We start from the raw sequence: 18,827 nt of genomic DNA, 5'->3' as shown, positions 1-18,827 counted from the left end.
TCCAGGAGGTGATACAGCGGACCCCGGAGTATAACTCCTATCTAGGAGGTAATACAGCGGGCCCCGGAGTGTAACTCCCATCCAGGAGGTAATACAGCGGGCCCCGGAGTGTAACTCCCATCTAGGAGGTAATACAGCGGCCCCGGAGTGTAACTCCCATCTAGGAGGTAATACAGCGGGCCCCGGAGTGTAACTCCCATCTAGGAGGTAATACAGCGGGCCCCGGAGTGTAACTTCCGTCCAGGAGGTAATACAGCGGGCCCCGGAGTGTAACTTCCATCCAGGAGGTGATACAGCGGGCCCCGGAGTGTAACTCCCATCCAGGAGGTAATACAGCGGGCCCCAGAGTGTAACTCCCATCTAGGAGGTAATACAGCGGGCCCCGGAGTGTAACTTCCATCCAGGAGATGATACAGCGGGCCCGGGGTGTAACTCCCATCCAGGAGGTAATACAGCGGGCCCCGGAGTGTAAATCCCATCTAGGAGGTAATACAGCGGCCCCGGAGTGTAACTCCCATCTAGGAGGTAATACAACGGGCCCCGGAGTGTAAATCCCATCCAGGAGGTAATACAGCGGCCCCGGAGTGTAACTTCCATCTAGGAGGTAATAAAGCGGGCCCCGCAGTGTAAATCCCATCCAGGAGGTAATACAGCGGCCCCGGAGTGTAACTTCCATCTAGGAGGTAATACAGTGGACCCTGGGAGTGTGACTCAAATCTAGGAGGTAATACAGCGGGCCCTGGAGTGTAACTTCTATCCAGGAGGTAATACAGCAGGCCCGGAGTGTAACTTCCATCCAGGAGGTAATACAGCGGGCCCCGGAGTGTAACTTCCATCCAGGAGGTAATACAACGGGCCCCGGAGTGTAACTTCCATCCAGGAGATGATACTGCAGACTCTGGAGTCTAACTCCCATCCAGGAGGTAATACAGCGGGCCCCAGGGTGTACCTCCCATCCAGGTGGTAATACAGCGGACCCTGGAGTGTAACTCCCATCCAGGAGGTAATACAGCGGGCCCTGGAGTGTAACTTCCATCCAGGAGATGATACTGCAGACTCTGGAGTGTATTCCCATGCTGGAGGTAATACAGCGGGCCCTGGAGTGTAATACCCTTTCAGGACGTGATACAGTGTGCCATGGAATGTAACGTCCCATGTCACTTTCAAATTGTTTTCATAAATGTAGCTTGCTCCTCGTCCCCCAGTCATTGGAAGTCAGAGGGAGACAATTCTTCCTAGCTTGGTGGTCATTGGAAGTCAAAGGAGAATAGTCTCCCAAGCTTGGTGGTCATTGGAAGTCAGAGGAGAATGGTCCCCCTATCTTGATAGTCATTGTAAGTCAGTGAATAGTAGTCCAAACTTGGTGGTCTTTGGAGAGGGTCCCATTAAACTGGCGGTGACTGAAATTCAGTGAAGAATAGTTCCCCGGCTTGATCATTGGATGTCAGTGGAGAATGGCCCCCCTAGTTTGGTGATCATTGGAATTCAGTGGAAAATAGTTCTCATAGCTTGGTGGTAATTAGATGTCACCAAGGACAATAGTTTCCCTAATATGGTGGTCATTGGAAGTCAGGGGAGAATAGTCCACCTAGCTTGGTGCTTATTGGAAGTCAGTGGAGAATAGTCCCCCTAGCTTGGTCGTCATTGGAAGTCAGTGGAGAATAGCCTCCGGAGCTTGGTGGTCACTAGAAGTCAGAGGAGCATAGTCTCCCTAGCTTAGTGGCCATTATAGGTCAGAAAAGAATGGTCCTTCTAGCTTGGTGGTCACTGGAAGTCAGTGGAGAATGGTCCCCCTAGCTTTGTGGTCAGTGAAAGTCAGAGGAGAATGGTCCTTCTAGCTTGATGGTAATTGGAAGTCAGTGAATAGTAGTCCAAGCTTGGTGGTCATTGAAGACGATCCCATTACACTGGTGGAGTGTAGTTACCTCAGTTTATTCATTGGATGTCAGATTGGAAGTCAGTTGAGAATAGTCCTTATAGCTTGGTGGTCATTGGATGTCAGTGAAGAATTGTCCCACCAGCTTGGTGGTCATTAGAAGTCATAGGACAATAGTCTCCCTAGTTTGATGGTCATTAGAAATCAGGGTAGAATAGTCTCCCTATTAGTGGTCATTAAAGGTCAGAGAAAAATAGTCTCCTTAGCTTGGTGGTCACTGGAAGTCAGTAGAGAATAGTTTTCCCTAGTTCAGTGGTCACTGGAAGCCAAAGGAGTAGTTTCCCCCAAGCTTGGTGGTCATTTGAAGTCAGAGAAGAATAGTGTCCCAAACTTTGTGGTCATTGGAAGTCAGAGGAGAATAGTTCCCCCTAGCTTGGTCATTATTGGAAGTCAAAGAAGAATAGTCGGCCCCAAAAATTCAAAAAGCTATGGTCCGCCTGGCTCGACACCCCTGGGATGTCTCCTGAGGAGTTGGTTATGCAGAGAATCTTGCAGTGATAGGTACTGGAGGACAACAGTTGAGATAAGGGATGCACGGTGTCCCGCAGGAGTTTAATGTTATATCCCACCCCCCCCGACTGGTGGCTACCCCTTTTCATGTATCATGGTGGACACGTACATCATTCTCTGTGAGCTGGGCGTGTGGCCGGCTGTCTGCAGTTATGGACTTCCTGGGAAGAGGTTTTGAAGCTCTATGTTGAGTTTTAACCCATGTTTTGGAAATGTTATTTACATACAGATATACTTGATAATGATGTCTTTGCCCTGCTTTGCATGTATATAATGTCTCATGATCTGTACTGTTCCTTACTTTTTCAATAAAACTTTTGTTTAAAAAAAAAAAAAAAAGAATGCTCTCCCTAGCTTGGTGGTCATTGGAAGTCAGAGGAGAATAGTTCCCCCTAGCTTGGTGGTCAATGGAAGTCAGAGGAGAATAGTTCCCCCTAGCTTGGTGGTCAATGGAAGTCAGAGGAGAATAGTTCCCCCTAGCTTGGTGGTCATTGGAAGTCAGAGGAGAATAGCTCCCCCTAGCTTGGTGGTCACTGGAAGCCAGAAGAGAAGAGTCTCCCTAGCTTGGTGGTCATTTGAAGTCAAAGAAGAATAGTCTCTATAGCTTGGTAGTCATTGTAAGTCAGAGGAGAATAGTTTCCCCTAGCTTGGTGGCCATTGGAAGTCAGAGGAGAATAGTCTCCCTAGCTTGGTAGTCATTGTAAGTCAGAGAAGAATAGTCTCCCTAGCTTGTTGGTCATTGGAAGTCAGGGGTGAATGGTCTCCCTAATTTTGTGGTCACAAGAAGTCAGTGGAGTATGGTCCCCCTATCTTGAAGGTCATTGGAAGTCAGTGAATAGTAGTCTAAGCTTGGGGGTCATTGGAGAAGGTCCCATTACACTGGTCATTGAAATTCAGTGGAGAATTGTTCCCCCAGCGTGGTGGTCATTTGAAGTCAGTGGAGAATAGTTCTCATAGCTTGGTGGTCAGAGGAAGTCAGTGTATAGTGGTCTCCCTTGTTTACTGATTATTGGATATCAGTGGAGAATGGTCCCACCTATCATGATGGTCATGGGATGTCAGTGAATAGCAGTCCTAGCTTGGTGGTCATTGCAGATGGTCCCATTGCACTGGTGGTCAATGGGAAGTAAGAACGCTCCCTTTACATAGAACAGATCATTGGTGTCAGTGGTTAGTTATTGGAGAGATACGAATTGCTGAATCCTCAAGGAAACGAAAGCAATCTCTGGAGGAACCAATGTTGGGGAAGGGTGATCTAAACCATTCCCCAATCCATAGAGAACTAACAAAGGCTTAGCTGGAGTTCCCCTTTATGGCTTCTAGAGTTGCCTCCAGACTAATGATGGAAAATGTGTGTCAGTAATTGCCACTTAGAGGGACAATTTGAATTCCTCCCATTCCTGCCCCAATCACGGAGCAGCAGCGGCACATCCCATTGATGAAATTCTCACAATGGTGAATTGATTGGAGAGGAATTAAATACAGACGAGAATGAGATGCTGAGAAGAGGAGCACATAGAAATAAGAAAACAGATAATTAAACAGCAGATACAAGGATCGGAGGATCTCTGTGCGTGCGTCCGGCGGCTCCCCAGAGAGGGCCCAGTGAAGACGCAGGATTATCGCCCTTCGCTGACCCTCTCTGCATCTCTGTATTCCATGGACAGATTTTTGTGTCTTCCCAGAGTTTTATCGATTAACTTCTCTCCCGTTACCACTGTTGGTATGATCCTCGGCTCTCCGCTGCTTTTGTTTATTGCAGAATCGATAATCATTTAATTATGAACACGGCGGTGAATAAGCAGTCCGCTGGGAACGCGGTGCCAACGTTATGGAGATCTAAATGCAGTTCTTCCCAGCTAAGTACTACGCGGACTACTGCCAATGGACTACATGAACGATCTATAAACGGATCCTTTAACAAGTCACCATAACCTGAAACACGAGACTTCCCGATTCCAACCCATCAGGCGGGTCCACCGGCACTGCCTCAGACGGGAAGGAGTTACTCCGGCGAGTCCTACAAGTGGCAGATGAAGGATGGAGATGACATTGATTTTCCTCGATCTTTCATCTCTCTTACAGAGAAGCGTCTGGACTGATCTTCAGATCTTCCGCCATGTGGCTCTCAATCACACGGACGACATCCGCGCTCTGATCTCACACGCCAGAGATTCCCGACATACAAATATGGATTATTATGTGCAATTTGTTACTCAAAGAGATCAAAACACTTCAATCGCAGCGTTCCACAGCGGCAAAGTGCCCAAATCAGCGGGAACGCCCTCACCATGCCCCCGCCTATACACAGTGCCGGCTACATTTAAACTGGTGACAGTACAAAATCCTGGCTTCAGAAAAAATAATTCCACCTCCGCCGGCTCAGGAGTTTATGAGGTTCTCATTCTGTAACAGTCCGGCACATGTGGAAGGATTCAGCAATTGGGAGGGGTGCACTCCCACTCCCCCTCCTCCCAGCTGTGATTGGGTTAGCACCAAGGTGGGAGGGGCTGCCAATGGTAATGTCTCCTGAATCACACCCAAAAAGTTACCATTAATTTTTAATAGTTCATATGTGGAGATACAAAGAGCTCCACCATTGAACCCAATACAACAGTTCCTTTGTACAGCACCACAGACAATGGCGGTGCCATATAAATAAATAAAATGCAGAGTTATCAGCATTACATGTCAGATGGGTGAGAGTTTATAGGACAAGAAGGAGTTAAATCCCTGAACGCACAGGCTGGCACTTAGTAAGCACACAAGAGCATACAATCTATTTCATTGGCTCTCACCACCGCCTACAACCTCCCCCCCCTGAGGACAGCGCCCCCCGGACCACTGGGCCCAGGGACAATGCTCCCTCCAATTCTTGTGCTCAGGGACAGTGTCTCTCCTCTCTATGCTCTCCAACCTCCTGGGCCCAGAGACAGAACCCCCCTGAACTCCAGGCTCGGGGACAGCACCCCTTTTGTACCCTTTGAACTTCCAGGCTCTGGGACTGCACCCCTCTGCACCCTCTGAACTCCAGGCTCAGGGACAGCACATCCCCTGCACCTTCTGAACTCCCAGGCTTAAGGACGAGCCCCCTCTGCACCTTCTGAACTCCCGGGCTCGGGGATTGCACCCCCTCTGCACCTTCTGAATTCCCAAGCTTGAGGACAAGCCCCCTCTGCACCCTCTGAACTTAAGGCTCAGAGACAGCACCCCCTCTGCACTTCTAAGGCGCAGGGACCGCACCCCCTCTGCACTCCCAGGGGCAGGGACCGCACCCCCTCTGCACCCTCTGAACTCCAGGCTCAGGGACCGCATCCCCTCTGCAACCTCTGAAATCCAGGCTTGGGGACAGCACCCCCTCGGCACCATCTGGGCTCAGAGAAGAAAGCCCCACTACACTAATCAGACCTCCTAGGCTTAAGGGCAACACCCTCTCTTCTGCACCCTCTGTTCTCCTCAGTTTGAGGACAGCACCCCGTCTGCACCCCAGAAATTTTACCCCCTCATCCCTGAGTTGGAGTCGAACATCCCTGTTCTCCCTTCACAGTGAGGAGTTGTGAGCTGTCCCCACCCAGAGTGTCCCCCATGGAGCGCTGACACCGCACAGGAAATCCTCTGTATCCTTCCAATGATAATTTGTATCGTTTTTCATCATTTTTATAGGGAACAGACGGAGAATAAGCAGATTATTCACTGAGGATGAAGATAACCGACTGTCCTTCCTCATCGCTCTATACACAGACAGACCACCCGTACCCAATCGGTTACGTTGTGTAAAGTAAAGTACAGACTTCTGCCCCCCAACCTACAGCATCAGGAGAGAGACAACACTTTTCAGAGCCCACAATTCTGCAGACTCCACCCACTAAACCACCTAGTGAACTCCCTCCTTCAGTGACCTAACCTGAACCCCTTCCCCTCACCATAGCTTTAAGAGAAGGCGCTGACACACCAGCTGATGGCTGAAATCAGGCTTACAGTGAGGCAGGGATTACAGGTACTTCCACGGACTGCGCAAATTTCATGGTTTCTGAAGATCTGTAACTTATCTAAAGAAAAAGAACGACCAACTCACCCCAGCAATTCACAGCAGCCAATCAGAACTGCTTTGTCAAGGTTTAGACTGCTGGAAAATGGTAAAACGGGGTTGCCATGGGTTACCGCAGACGCTGCACAGAGACGGCGTCATAGGCTGAGCGCTCTCTATACGGGACACATGTGGTAAACATCGGCCCACACAAGAGTTAATAAGAAATATCACGCCGCCACGATTCACGCTACACTTTCCACCTCCCAGGTGTTCCGTTGTTTGGCTGCCATAGTAACAGGCACGGAGCCGCACAAGTCCTCTCTCTGGAGGCGCCGTGCTGCCTTTATCAGCTGTAATTATGCCATGTACTAAAATCACGGCACGCAGAGATATTGTTGTAACCCGCCATGCAAGGCCGAGCTCCTTCCACCAGACGCTAAGAAGATCTTTCATTCGTGTCCCGCCAACGCAGACATCGCACCGAGCATAAACTGGCCAAAGAGAGCCGATCTGACTAATATCAGCAACCAATCAGAGCGAGAGCCTCAGGTTATAAACATCAGCTGGTGTCCAGAAGCCTGAATGTGATTGGTGGAATGGTAAGGAATGGTTAGAGCCCCCATCTCAGTCCCCACTGGGACAATATGCATCTATAGCAGTGATGGCGACCTTTGGAACCCCAGATGTTTTGGAACTACATTTCCAATGATGCTCACGCACTCTGCAGTGTAGTGGAGCATCATGGGAAATGTAGTTCCAAAAGATCTGGGTTGCCAAGGTTCCCCCTCACCGATCTATAGGATGGCGATGCGCCCACTCTGCTGATAGCGCATGTTATCAACTGGCTGATCTTTGCGTACAACAAATCGATTCTCCATCTCAAAGCCGACGTACAACAACAATTATCACTGAGCCCAACAAATCCCAAGAGATGAGACGGCATCGAGTAAAAAAATATAATGGATGTCTATCCTTCCAGGCAAGGTCACAATCTCTACCAGTCTTGAATTCTCTTTCTTTCTTTCTCTATCCTGGAACTCTCACTCAATCCGCCCAAAGATGAGACCGCCTCCGCCCAAAAGACGAGACCACCATCGCCCAAAAGACGAGACCGCCTCCACCCAAAAGACGAGACCGCCTCCACTCAAAAGACGAGACTGCCTCCACTCAAAAGACGAGACCGCCTCCGCCCAAAAGACGAGACCGCCTCCACCCAAAAGACGAGACCGCCTCCACTCAAAAGACGAGACCGCCTCCGCCCAAAAGACGAGACCACCATCGCCCAAAAGACGAGACCGCCTCCGCCCAAAAGACGAGACCGCCTCCGCCCAAAAGACAAGACCGCCTCCGCCCAAAAGACGAGAATTCTCTTTCTTTCTCTATCCTGGAACTCTCACTCAATCCGCCCAAAGATGAGACCGCCTCCACTCAAAAAACGAGACCACCTCCACCCAAAAGACGAGACCGCCTCCACTCAAAAGACGAGACCGCCTCCGCCCAAAAGACGAGACCACCATCGCCCTAAAGACGAGACCGCCATCGCCCTAAAGACGAGACCACCATCGCCCTAAAGACGAGACCGCCATGGCCCTAAAGACGAGACTACCATTGCCCAAAAGACCAGACTGCCATCCGCCTAAAGACAAAACTGCCATCCTCCAAAAGACAAAACTGCCATCCTCCAAAAGACCAGACTGCCATCCGCCTAAAGACGAAACTGCCATCCTCCAAAAGACGAAACCGCCACCCTCCAAAAGAGTGGTGTGCTGGACCCAGGATGGAGAGCGCGGCGTGCTGGACCCGGGGTTGAGTGCGTGGCGTGCTGGACCCGGGGTGGAGAGCGCGGCGTGCTGGACCCGGGGTGGAGAGCGCGGCGTGCTGGACCCAGGGTGGAGAGCGCGGCGTGCTGGACCCGGGGTGGAGAGCGCGGCGTGCTGGACCCAGGGTGGAGAGCGTGGCGTGCTGGACCCGGGGTGGAGAGCGTGGCGTGCTGGACCCGGGGTGGAGAGCGTGGCGTGCTGGACCTGGGGTGGAGAGAGTGCGGCGTGCTGGACCCGGGGTGGAGAGTGCGGCGTGCTGGACCCGGGGTGGAGAGTGCAGCGTGCTGGACCTGGGGTGGAGAGAGTGCGGCGTGCTGGACCCAGGGTGGAGAGTGCGGCGTGCTGGACCCGGTGTGGAGAGTGCAGCGTGCTGGACCCGGGGTGGAGAGTGCGGCGTGCTGGACCTGGGTGGAGAGTGCAGCGTGCTGGACCTGGGGTGGAGAGAGTGCGGGTGCTGGACCCGGGGTGGAGAGTGCGGCGTGCTGGACCCGGGGTGGAGAGTGCAGCGTGCTGGACCTGGGGTGGAGAGTGCAGCGTGCTGGACCCGGGTGGAGAGTGCAGCGTGCTGGACCCGGGTGGAGAGTGCAGCCTGGGGGAGGACAATGCACCATTATAACCTGACAGAGAAACACACCCCCTTTGGACTATGGAGGACACCAGTGAGCACAGCACACCTCGAATTACCCACGTTGGCAGGATGATCGATCATCCTGGGACGGCACTGCGTTCCCTCATCCAGCGCACCATGCGAATCCACAGCGATAATCATCTAGAAGCCTCTGCCGGGCTCAGGGAACGCTCAGCGTGTAATTAGTGTGAAGTACCAAAGCGGAAAGTTATTAGCCGCTCGCGGTATTCGCGGTCTGTACAGCAAATTAACGAGCAGTGCGTCGCTCCCGCCTCATGTACTGTCATCCACAGATCAGAGATTTCCACCCGGACCTCTAATCACTTCCCTGCCGCCGTCATGCTCAGGAGGGAGATGGTATAACGAGCTGCAGAACATTGCACCCATGTGACCGGCGCGCCCATGCTACCAGCACACCCATGCCACCCAGACGCACCCATGTTATACACGGATTGGGCTTAAAAAACCACAACTTTTATATGCGTTCGGCTTTTTGTTCCAATTGTAAGCCCCCCCCCATGTCACCCTGCGTCTATGTGGCGTGTCCGCGCACACAGGCAGAAAACCTGTCAGCTGAGCGTTCAGGGGAGGAGCTTTCGTGCAGCAAAAAAAATGCTTGACGCACCTGAAAACACCTAGACACATTTAGTGTTCATTCATTCCAATGGGCAGAAGAAGTTATCATAAAATCCAATAACGCACCGACGCAGCGAAACGCGCGTGCACACACCGCATTAGGTGAGGTTTTTAAGCAGCTTTTCTCAGGGAAGCTGAGGAAACGTTCCGTGTCCATGAGGCCTTAGGCTGCGTTCACACGCGTGTTACGTTTTTGAGCGTTTATTTGAGCGTTGTTATGCACATTTTTGCACAGTGCTTCTAAAACGTTTTTGAGTTTTGGCGTTTTTCTATTATTAGCCAACCAAGAAAAATATCATCGGTTTCATTGTTTGTTGCTACGTTCTTCAGCTTTTTTATCCACATTTATTATTATTTTTAACTTTTGTTTTTTAAGCAATTAAAGGGTAAAGGTTATGGTTAGGGGTTAATTTATGCATTTATTTATTTTGTTAGAATTGCTGTAGGTTTAGTATGAGGATTTGGGGTTAATATTAGGGTTATTTTGTTCATTTTTTATTATTATTTATTTATGTATTATAACTATTACTTTTACATTTTTTATTATTATTACATTTTTTTAAGGGGTTTGGGATTAAAAGGTTTGGTTAGGGGTTGATATATTTATTTTCAAATTAATTTATTTAGTTAGGTTAGGGGTTAATATTAGGGTTAAGGATAAGGGATTTGATTAGGTTTAGCGGTTAATAGGGTTAAGGGGTTAATATCAGGGTTAGGGGGTTTTTCATTTATTCACTTTTTATTTATTTTATTTGATGATTATTATTTATATATTTGTAAAAAATGTTTTATGTATTTTATAATTTAATGATTATTTATTTTTATTTCCTTATTGCATTTAAGCAGAAAAATGCTCAAAAACATGCGCTAAAACGCTCAAATCAAATGTTTCCAAGCATTTCTATGGAACAAAAAAAAAAACTCTTAAAAACGCACCAATCCGCCCAATTTGACCTCCAGAACTTTTCTGAGCATAGGGTGACTTGCAGTGGAGATTTGAACCTTCTCCATAGATGACTTCATTTTTGCCCTCCCGCGTTTTGGAGCTTTCAGCTGGGAAACGCTGAGGGGTAAATCTCCCCACTCTATACATCTCTAAAGAAGACCCCCGGGAGATGGACTCTGAGCTTGGGGTGGCGCTTTTCTCTGCGGCATTCGATTGGACGGAGTCGTCGTCATAGAAGTGTATGGAGGTCCCGGGTTTTCCAGCATGCTGGACAGGACAGAGGAGGGAGTAATACAGACAGAAGAGGTAAGTTCACCTTTTACACCACTTACTGCCCTTAGAGTTAAACTTCCGGAAGTTCAATCTGAACGAAGTCCAGAGCACCCCGGAACCCCCAACATGTGAGAACCCCCAACATGTGAGAACCCCCAACATGTGAGAACCCCCAACATGGAGATCTCTGGCCCCCGTCTCCCCTCCATGCCTCCTTCAGAGTTCAGATATCAACAAGGAGATGCAGATGGTGGGAACTTCGGTGTCCCTGACTTAAGGGATCCCAGGGCCCCCATGATGGCAATGAAGGATACCCCTACACAAGCAGCCTGGGATCCTCAAAAACCTTGGGGGGGCCCCTTCACACCAACTGTAGTTTCCGGTTTATTCTTCAACTTGATTGGCTCCCCGGGAAAGGAGGGAGGAGACGGATCATCCAATGCTTTTCCAGGAAAGATGAGATTCGAGTATCCTAGAGCATCCCAGTTTTGGGGTCACCAGCACCCCGCCAAGGAGTCTGAGCACCTCAATTTTGGGGTCCAGGGGGGGAACACACAGACCCCCAAATTCTGGAGTACCTCATAATATTGGGGTCATGGGTGAACCTACAGACCCCCCCCCCCCAGTTTGAGAACCTCAGTTTTGAAGTCCTTGGGGGAAATTTGCAGACCTCCCTGAGAGTGCGAGCACCTCATCATTTTGGGGGTCCTAAGGGGAATCTACAGACCCCCGAGAGTCTAAGCACCTCAAGTTTGTGGTCTGAGGGGATCCTACAGACCTGCCAATCTGAGCACCTCATAATTTTGGGGTCCTGGGGACACCTAAAAGTCCAAGGACCTCAATTTTAGAGTCCTGGGGAGAACCTACAGACCCACCAGTCTAAGCACCTCATAATTGTTGTGTCCAGGGGGGCCTTAACCCTTCATCTCACTCTCTTCTTGTATTACCCATCTCACTAATAGTACCGGAGTGGACCTGTTCTGGCCCAATGCATTGTGGGAGTGAAGGGGATGCAATGACAGGTCACATGACAGAGGGCTGGCTCATCGATCGATCTTCCTATGTGTGGAGGTACAATGTCTATGGGCACCTACCCTTCACGCAGATGGAATTCGGCATTCTCCGGGGAGAGGTCGCCGGTCACCGGGTGTCGGAAGGTCGTTGTTCTCTGGTTGTGGCTGCGGAGAGAAGAAAATACTGTGAGACATTCTATCAGCATCTCTGCGTCAGACATAAATCTAGAAGATTCCCCGAAACCCACCCAGATCCCACCTCCAGGAACCCGGGGCCACATGGGGCCCATCATAGGTCTGCCACCCAGATCCCACCTCCAGGAACCCGGGGCCACATGGGGCCCATCATAGGTCAGCCACCCAGATCCCACCTCCAGGAACCCGGGGCCACATGGGGCCCATCATAGGTCTGCCACCCAGATCCCACCTCCAGGAACCCGGGGCCACATGGGGCCCATCATAGGTCTGCCACCCAGATCCCACCTCCAGGAACCCGGGGCCACATGGGGCCCATCATAGGTCTGCCACCCAGATCCCACCTCCAGGAACCCGGGGCCACATGGGGCCCATCATAGGTCTGCCACCCAGATCCCACCTCCAGGAACCCGGGGCCACATGGGGCCCATCATAGGTCTGCCACCCAGATCCCACCTCCAGGAACCCGGGGCCACATGGGGCCCATCATAGGTCTGCCACCCAGATCCCACCTCCAGGAACCCGGGGCCACATGGGGCCCATCATAGGTCTGCCACCCAGATCCCACCTCCAGGAACCCGGGGCCACATGGGGCCCATCATAGATCAGCCACCCAGATCCCACCTCCAGGAACCCGGGGCCACATGGGGCCCATCATAGATCAGCCACCCAGACCCCACCTCCAGGAACCCGGGGCCACATGGGGCCCATCATAGGTCTGCCACCCAGGGGCCAATATTATCCCCCCAGTAGACACGAGTGTCCCGGCCAATCACCTTCCGCCTTATGGCTCATCCCACCACCCAGATATTCCAGTCTTTCCTGGACCACAAAGCGGGGGATGGCTGTTAGGATGGGATGTGATCACATATGGACTTCTTCCAGTGACCGGTATGAGGGCCTCAGAACTACAATACAAAATTTCTGGTCCAAATATGGAAATAATGGAGGCCGGCTGCATCGCACTGACCCCTCCCCCCTACCACTGCTCATATACCGCACAGTCATGGCTTCCTCCTCCCTCAACTGCCAGCCATTGGTGGGGGGTGAAGAGAGGGCAGGGCTAAGGTCATGTGACTTCTCAACTGCCACTTCTCCAAATAAAGAGACTCCTTAACTAACAACCGAAGATCTGGAAACCGGGAACTGCGGGATGCTGGGAGTTCCACCAATCAGAACCAAACCGGAGAGGGCGGAGAGTCTGAATAACGCAATCGTCACCAATTCGAGATCGCTGCCAATCAGAAAATCAGATTTACTGACAGAGAGACGCTGGGAGGAGCCAAAACCGAGAGAGAAGAAATGTCACCCTGCAATCTGCACCCCAAACATCACAGTGGGGACACCATGACCCCAATCCTCCACAACCGACCAATCCCATCACCCCAATTCTCCACAACCGACCAATCCCATCACCCCAATCCTCCACAACCGACCAATCCCATCACCCCAATCCTCCACAACCACTCAATCCCATCACCCCAATCCTCGACAACCGACCAATCCCATCACCCCAATCCTCGACAACCGACCAATCCCATCACCCCAATCCTCCACAACCGACCAATCCCATCACCCCAATCCTCCACAACCGACCAATCCCATCACCCCAATCCTCCACAACCACCCAATCCCATCACCCCAATCCTCCACAACCGACCAATCCCATCACCCCAATCCTCCACAACCGACCAATCCCATCACCCTAATCCTCCACAACCGACCAATCCCATCACCCCATTCCTCCACAACCGACCAATCCCATCACCCCAATCCTCCACAACCGACCAATCCCATCACCCCAATCCTCCACAACCGACCAATCCCATCACCCCAATCCTCCACAACCGACCAATCCCATCACCCCAATCCTCCACAACCGACCAATCCCATCACCCCAATCCTCCACAACCGACCAATTAGACCAATTTAATCTTTTACAACCACCCAATCAGATCAGCCTATTCTCCTGATTGGACAGGGATTCTCTCAATGTGGATTTCCTTCTGAACTGAATAGAGACATGAAATCCTCAGTAATTCCACGATTAGATCTGATTGGATAGATATTGGTTGGGGACGCGGAGATGAGATTAATATTCTTTATGCTGGAGATGAGAATTGAAGCTCTGGAATGCGGCTCGGTATGAATGACTCAGCTGTGATTGGGGGGGGGGGGTGAATACTTTCACAGAGTGTGGCGGAGGCCCAGCATGGCGCTCTCTCCTCGGTTGGCAGACACACAACAACCAATTAATGCTCCTAATTGACTAAATGTGAGCAGAAGATTCTGGATGAGAAATCTGCTGAATGTACAGAAAAGAGGGGACCTTCCCAGCGCTGTATAATAATCGACACCCATCCCCCACAAGAACCATGGGGGACATTAGAGTGTAAGCTCTTCTGGTGCAGAGACTGGCATCGTCATGTAAATCCTGGTGCCTTTGCCATTCTTGTTCACAAATGTCTCACACAGATCAGCCCCTGCTGCAGCCTCTCTCCTTGTGACTTGCTGCAAAGTTACAATGTACAGTCTGATCACTGGGGGAGGGGAGACTGAAGAAATGACTCCTCCTCCTTCTACAAAGTTACAATGTACAGTCTGATCACCGGGGGAGGGGAGACTGAGGAAATGCTTTCTCCTCCTTCTACAAAGTTACAATGTACAGTCTGATCACTGGGGGAGGGGAGACTGAGGAAATGCCTCCTCCTGCCTGCAGCAGACTGATGACATCATCCCAGCCTAGGCAGACTCTCTGATTGGATCTGATGGAAGGCGGGGTTATGATGGTGTATATTGGGATATATTGTAGACGGGTCCTCTATAATAATAATCAGACCTCCGATGTTTCAGTGAAGAGCAGATGGGAAGAGAGCGAGGAGGAAATAAGTTGGACCCTCCACACCCAATGATTGGCGGCAGATTTGTGGGGGAGGGGCAGATGGCGAGGATTGGTTGGAGGAGCGCCGGGCTGTCATGGAGAAATATGTGAATATTAATGATACGTTTCCAGCCGCAGCCGTTCCCTTGGCAACAATAAACTGCAGATGAGGAGAGATGGAGGAGAAATATGAGGAGCGACAGAAGTGCCAATAACGCCGCCGCCGTCCTGAGCGCAGTGCAAATCCAGCTATGACCTCTATAGAGCCGCCATCGGCCATGGCGAGGTACAAATCCACCTCCGTAAATTTATAATTATATAACAAACGTCTCCGGCTCTCCTATAAACCCAATCCCCAAAACAATGATTTCCCCGCCCACAATCCAGAATAGTCTCCGCCCTCTATCCCCGACATTGTCATTTCATTTATTGTAATAAAGTTAATTTTCAAATGGAAAGTTCTCGCTTGTATGGAGCGGGGATAGATTGTATCATTATAATAAATCGGGAATAGATTGTATCATTATAATAAATCGGGAATAGATTGTATCATTATAATAAATCGGGAATAGATTGTATCATTATATTAAATCGGGAATAGATTGGATTATAATAATTCGGGGATAGATTGGATTATAATAATCGGGGATAGATTGGATTATAATAATCGGGGATAGATTGCATGATTATAATAAATGGGGGATAGATTGGATTATAATAATCGGGGATAGATTGTGCGGCTTCTCGGTCTCGGCTTCCTCAGGAGACGGGAAAGAAGTGCGGTGACCTAAACACGAGCGCTCAGAATTCGTCTGGTTGCCATGGGTGACGGCTCCCTCCCCCCGCACATCATAAACAGCTGCCATCGATCACGGAACGCTCTCCCACTGAGCACCAAACGAGGTGAAACAACCAATTACCGGAATCCATTGGCAGCCAGGTGGGAACGCAGATCCCCGCACTGCACAGGACAACCGCTTAAAGGGCCGGTACGTCTGAATTACAGGACGACGGGTGAAACCTTTCAGGAAATCGTTCAGAAATGACTTCAACGTGTTAAAGGAGAGAATCGGAGAGAAGACCGGGGCTGTCCGCGCTGACGCCTGTCATTCTGATCCTCCACCTTTAATACTTTCTGAGGCACTGACCTGGTAGAGTTATTCACTGGCTGCATGCTTGTCCCAGGCCATAGACTGAAGATGTTGGCAGTGGAGACAGCCAGGTGAGAGGCATTGCCTTCCTCTGTATTTACCTCAGCAGAGTTCTCCTTTAACATTTTACTATGGGGGGGGGGGGGGGGATTTCCTGCACACGCTCACTTCCCCTCCTATTATCAAACAGGAAAAAAATCCCTGATCACAGGGGGGGGGGGGGGGGGGAGACTGAGGAAATGCCTTCTCCTGCCTGCAGCAGACTGATGACATCATCTCAGCCTACGCAAACTCACATCTAACTGCAGTAATTGGCTGAAATTTTCCACAAGCCATGATGGGGCTCACCCCCCTCCCCCCCCTTTAGTCTCCCTCCTTGAAGGTCAAACTGCGGACATCAAGACGCAACTTTCAAAAGTTTACATTGTAGAGAGTGAGGCAGCGCCCATTAGGGGAAGACGATCGATACAACTGAGATGAGATCTCTTATGGGATTCATTTATTGGCCGGCCACCTGAATGCAACCAAGAATGCAAAGTTGTCAAAAGCCGACAGAGAGCGCGGCGCTCAGTCATGGCCGCCGCTAATTCTATCAACAATATCAATCTAAATGTAAATGACAATTTATCAGCGTTATCCGGGGGGGGGGGGGGGGGGACCAGACACCGAGCGCGGCCAGGAACGTGTGCCGGGTAATAAACACGCATCAACTGTGACCAATAACCTGCGGCCCCCCCAAACATTGGCTGCTGTAACCCGGCCCTGCAATGAGAGGGCGCCGTATAAAGGACACCCCTCATACCGAGACGCTGACCGCACAATGGTGGCAAACGTTCCAGCCCCTCCCCCAATCTACCATCAGAACCCTCACTACTCCCGCCCACTACCGACACACCCTTACCGGTAACTCCCAACTATCAAACACAATCCCCGAGATTCACCGAGTACACAAGATACAGAAACTGATAGAGAGATACAAAGTAACATTGTTTATAAACATTGATCAGGCGGGAGATCGAGAGATACAAAGTAACATTGTTTATAAACATTAATCAGACGGGAGATAGAGAGATACAAAGTAACATTGTTTATAAACATTGATCAGACGGGAGATAGAGATACAAAGTAACATTGTTTATAAACATTGATCAGACGGGGGAGCGAGTGACATACAAAGTATCATGTTACTACTAATACCACCAATAGGAAGCCGTGTTTGTCTAACGTCCATGTATTCCATTGTTACATTAGGTGATGATAAAGTATTGCAGAGTAAAGGGGCCCATAGATGTTCCAATTGCTCAGCTCTGTGGGGGGAATTTCAGTAAAATACCCGAAGCCTCGAACTCTATGCCAATGTTGCTGTCATCTGCTTGGCTGCTGGGGTCACCACAACCCCTTTACTGACACTATACCGTCTATACTGCAGCGACGTGCACCCACATTTACCCGGGGGGTAATAAAGCGAGAAGGAAATGGTCAGGTTGGAGTTTGGTTCGGTATCATTCGATGGTTGGCTGGTCTGAGCGCTGCGCCAGAGTGAAAATTCTGGCGGCCATTTGTGTGACTCCGCCCACTGGCTGGCGACAGGTACACTTTACTCCTCACTTTCCCCCCAGGGAGACTCAGGACCTACCAAACCTACTCACTACCGACAGAACCCACCATACCTTCTCACTGCCGACAGAACCCACCATACCTTCTCACTACCGACAGAACCCACCATACCTTCTCACTGCCGACAGAACCCACCATACCTTCTCACTGCCGACAGAACCCACCATACCTTCTCACTGCCGACAGAACCCACCATACCTTCTCCCTGCCGACAGAACCCACCATACCTTCTCACTGCCGACAGAACCCACCATACCTACTCACTGCCGACAGAACCCACCATACCTTCTCACTGCCGACAGAACCCACCATACCTTCTCACTGCCTACAGAACCCACCATACCTTCTCTCTGCCGACAGAACCCACCATACCTTCTCACTGCCGACAGAACCCACCATACCTTCTCACTGCCGACAGAACCCACCATACCTTCTCACTGCCTACAGAACCCACCATACCTTCTCACTGCCGACAGAACCCACCATACCTTCTCACTGCCGACAGAACCCACCATACCTACTCACTGCCGACAGAACCCACCATACCTTCTCACTGCCTACAGAACCCACCACACCTTCTCACTGCCTACAGAACCCACCACACCTTCTCACTGCCTACAGAACCCACCATACCTACTCACTGCCGACAGAACCCACCACACCTTCTCACTGCCTACAGAACCCACCACACCTACTCACTGCCGACAGAACCCACCATACCTTCTCACTGCCGACAGAACCCACCACACCTTCTCACTGCCGACAGAACCCACCATACCTTCTCACTGCCGACAGAACCCACCATACCTTCTCCCTGCCGACAGAACCCACCATACCTTCTCACTGCCGACAGAACCCACCATACCTACTCACTGCCGACAGAACCCACCATACCTTCTCACTGCCGACAGAACCCACCATACCTTCTCACTGCCTACAGAACCCACCATACCTTCTCTCTGCCGACAGAACCCACCATACCTTCTCACTGCCGACAGAACCCACCATACCTTCTCACTGCCGACAGAACCCACCATACCTTCTCACTGCCTACAGAACCCACCATACCTTCTCACTGCCGACAGAACCCACCATACCTTCTCACTGCCGACAGAACCCACCATACCTACTCACTGCCGACAGAACCCACCATACCTTCTCACTGCCTACAGAACCCACCACACCTTCTCA

At 50.7% G+C, this 18,827-nt stretch overlaps 1 protein-coding gene across 1 annotated transcript in view; it reads right to left on the bottom strand.

Moving 5' to 3' along the window:
* The window catches only part of LOC309565555 (uncharacterized protein), a gene marked incomplete at its 3' end in the record, with an annotated part of 83,045 nt that overhangs the window by 39,406 nt on the left and 24,812 nt on the right, over positions 1-18,827 (bottom strand). Inside the window, exon 2 of the mRNA XM_082270512.1 lies at positions 11,874-11,957. Coding sequence (XP_082126638.1) covers positions 11,874-11,957 — 84 coding nt within the window. The remainder of the gene's footprint in view (positions 1-11,873; positions 11,958-18,827) is intronic.

The sequence above is a fragment of the Pelophylax lessonae genome (assembly GCF_965119305.1).
Source record: "Pelophylax lessonae genome assembly, chromosome: 10".
NCBI classification, from domain to species: Eukaryota; Metazoa; Chordata; class Amphibia; order Anura; family Ranidae; genus Pelophylax; species Pelophylax lessonae.
The sequence above is the reverse complement of the archived record's forward strand: the minus strand, read 5'-3'. Positions and strand labels throughout refer to the sequence as shown.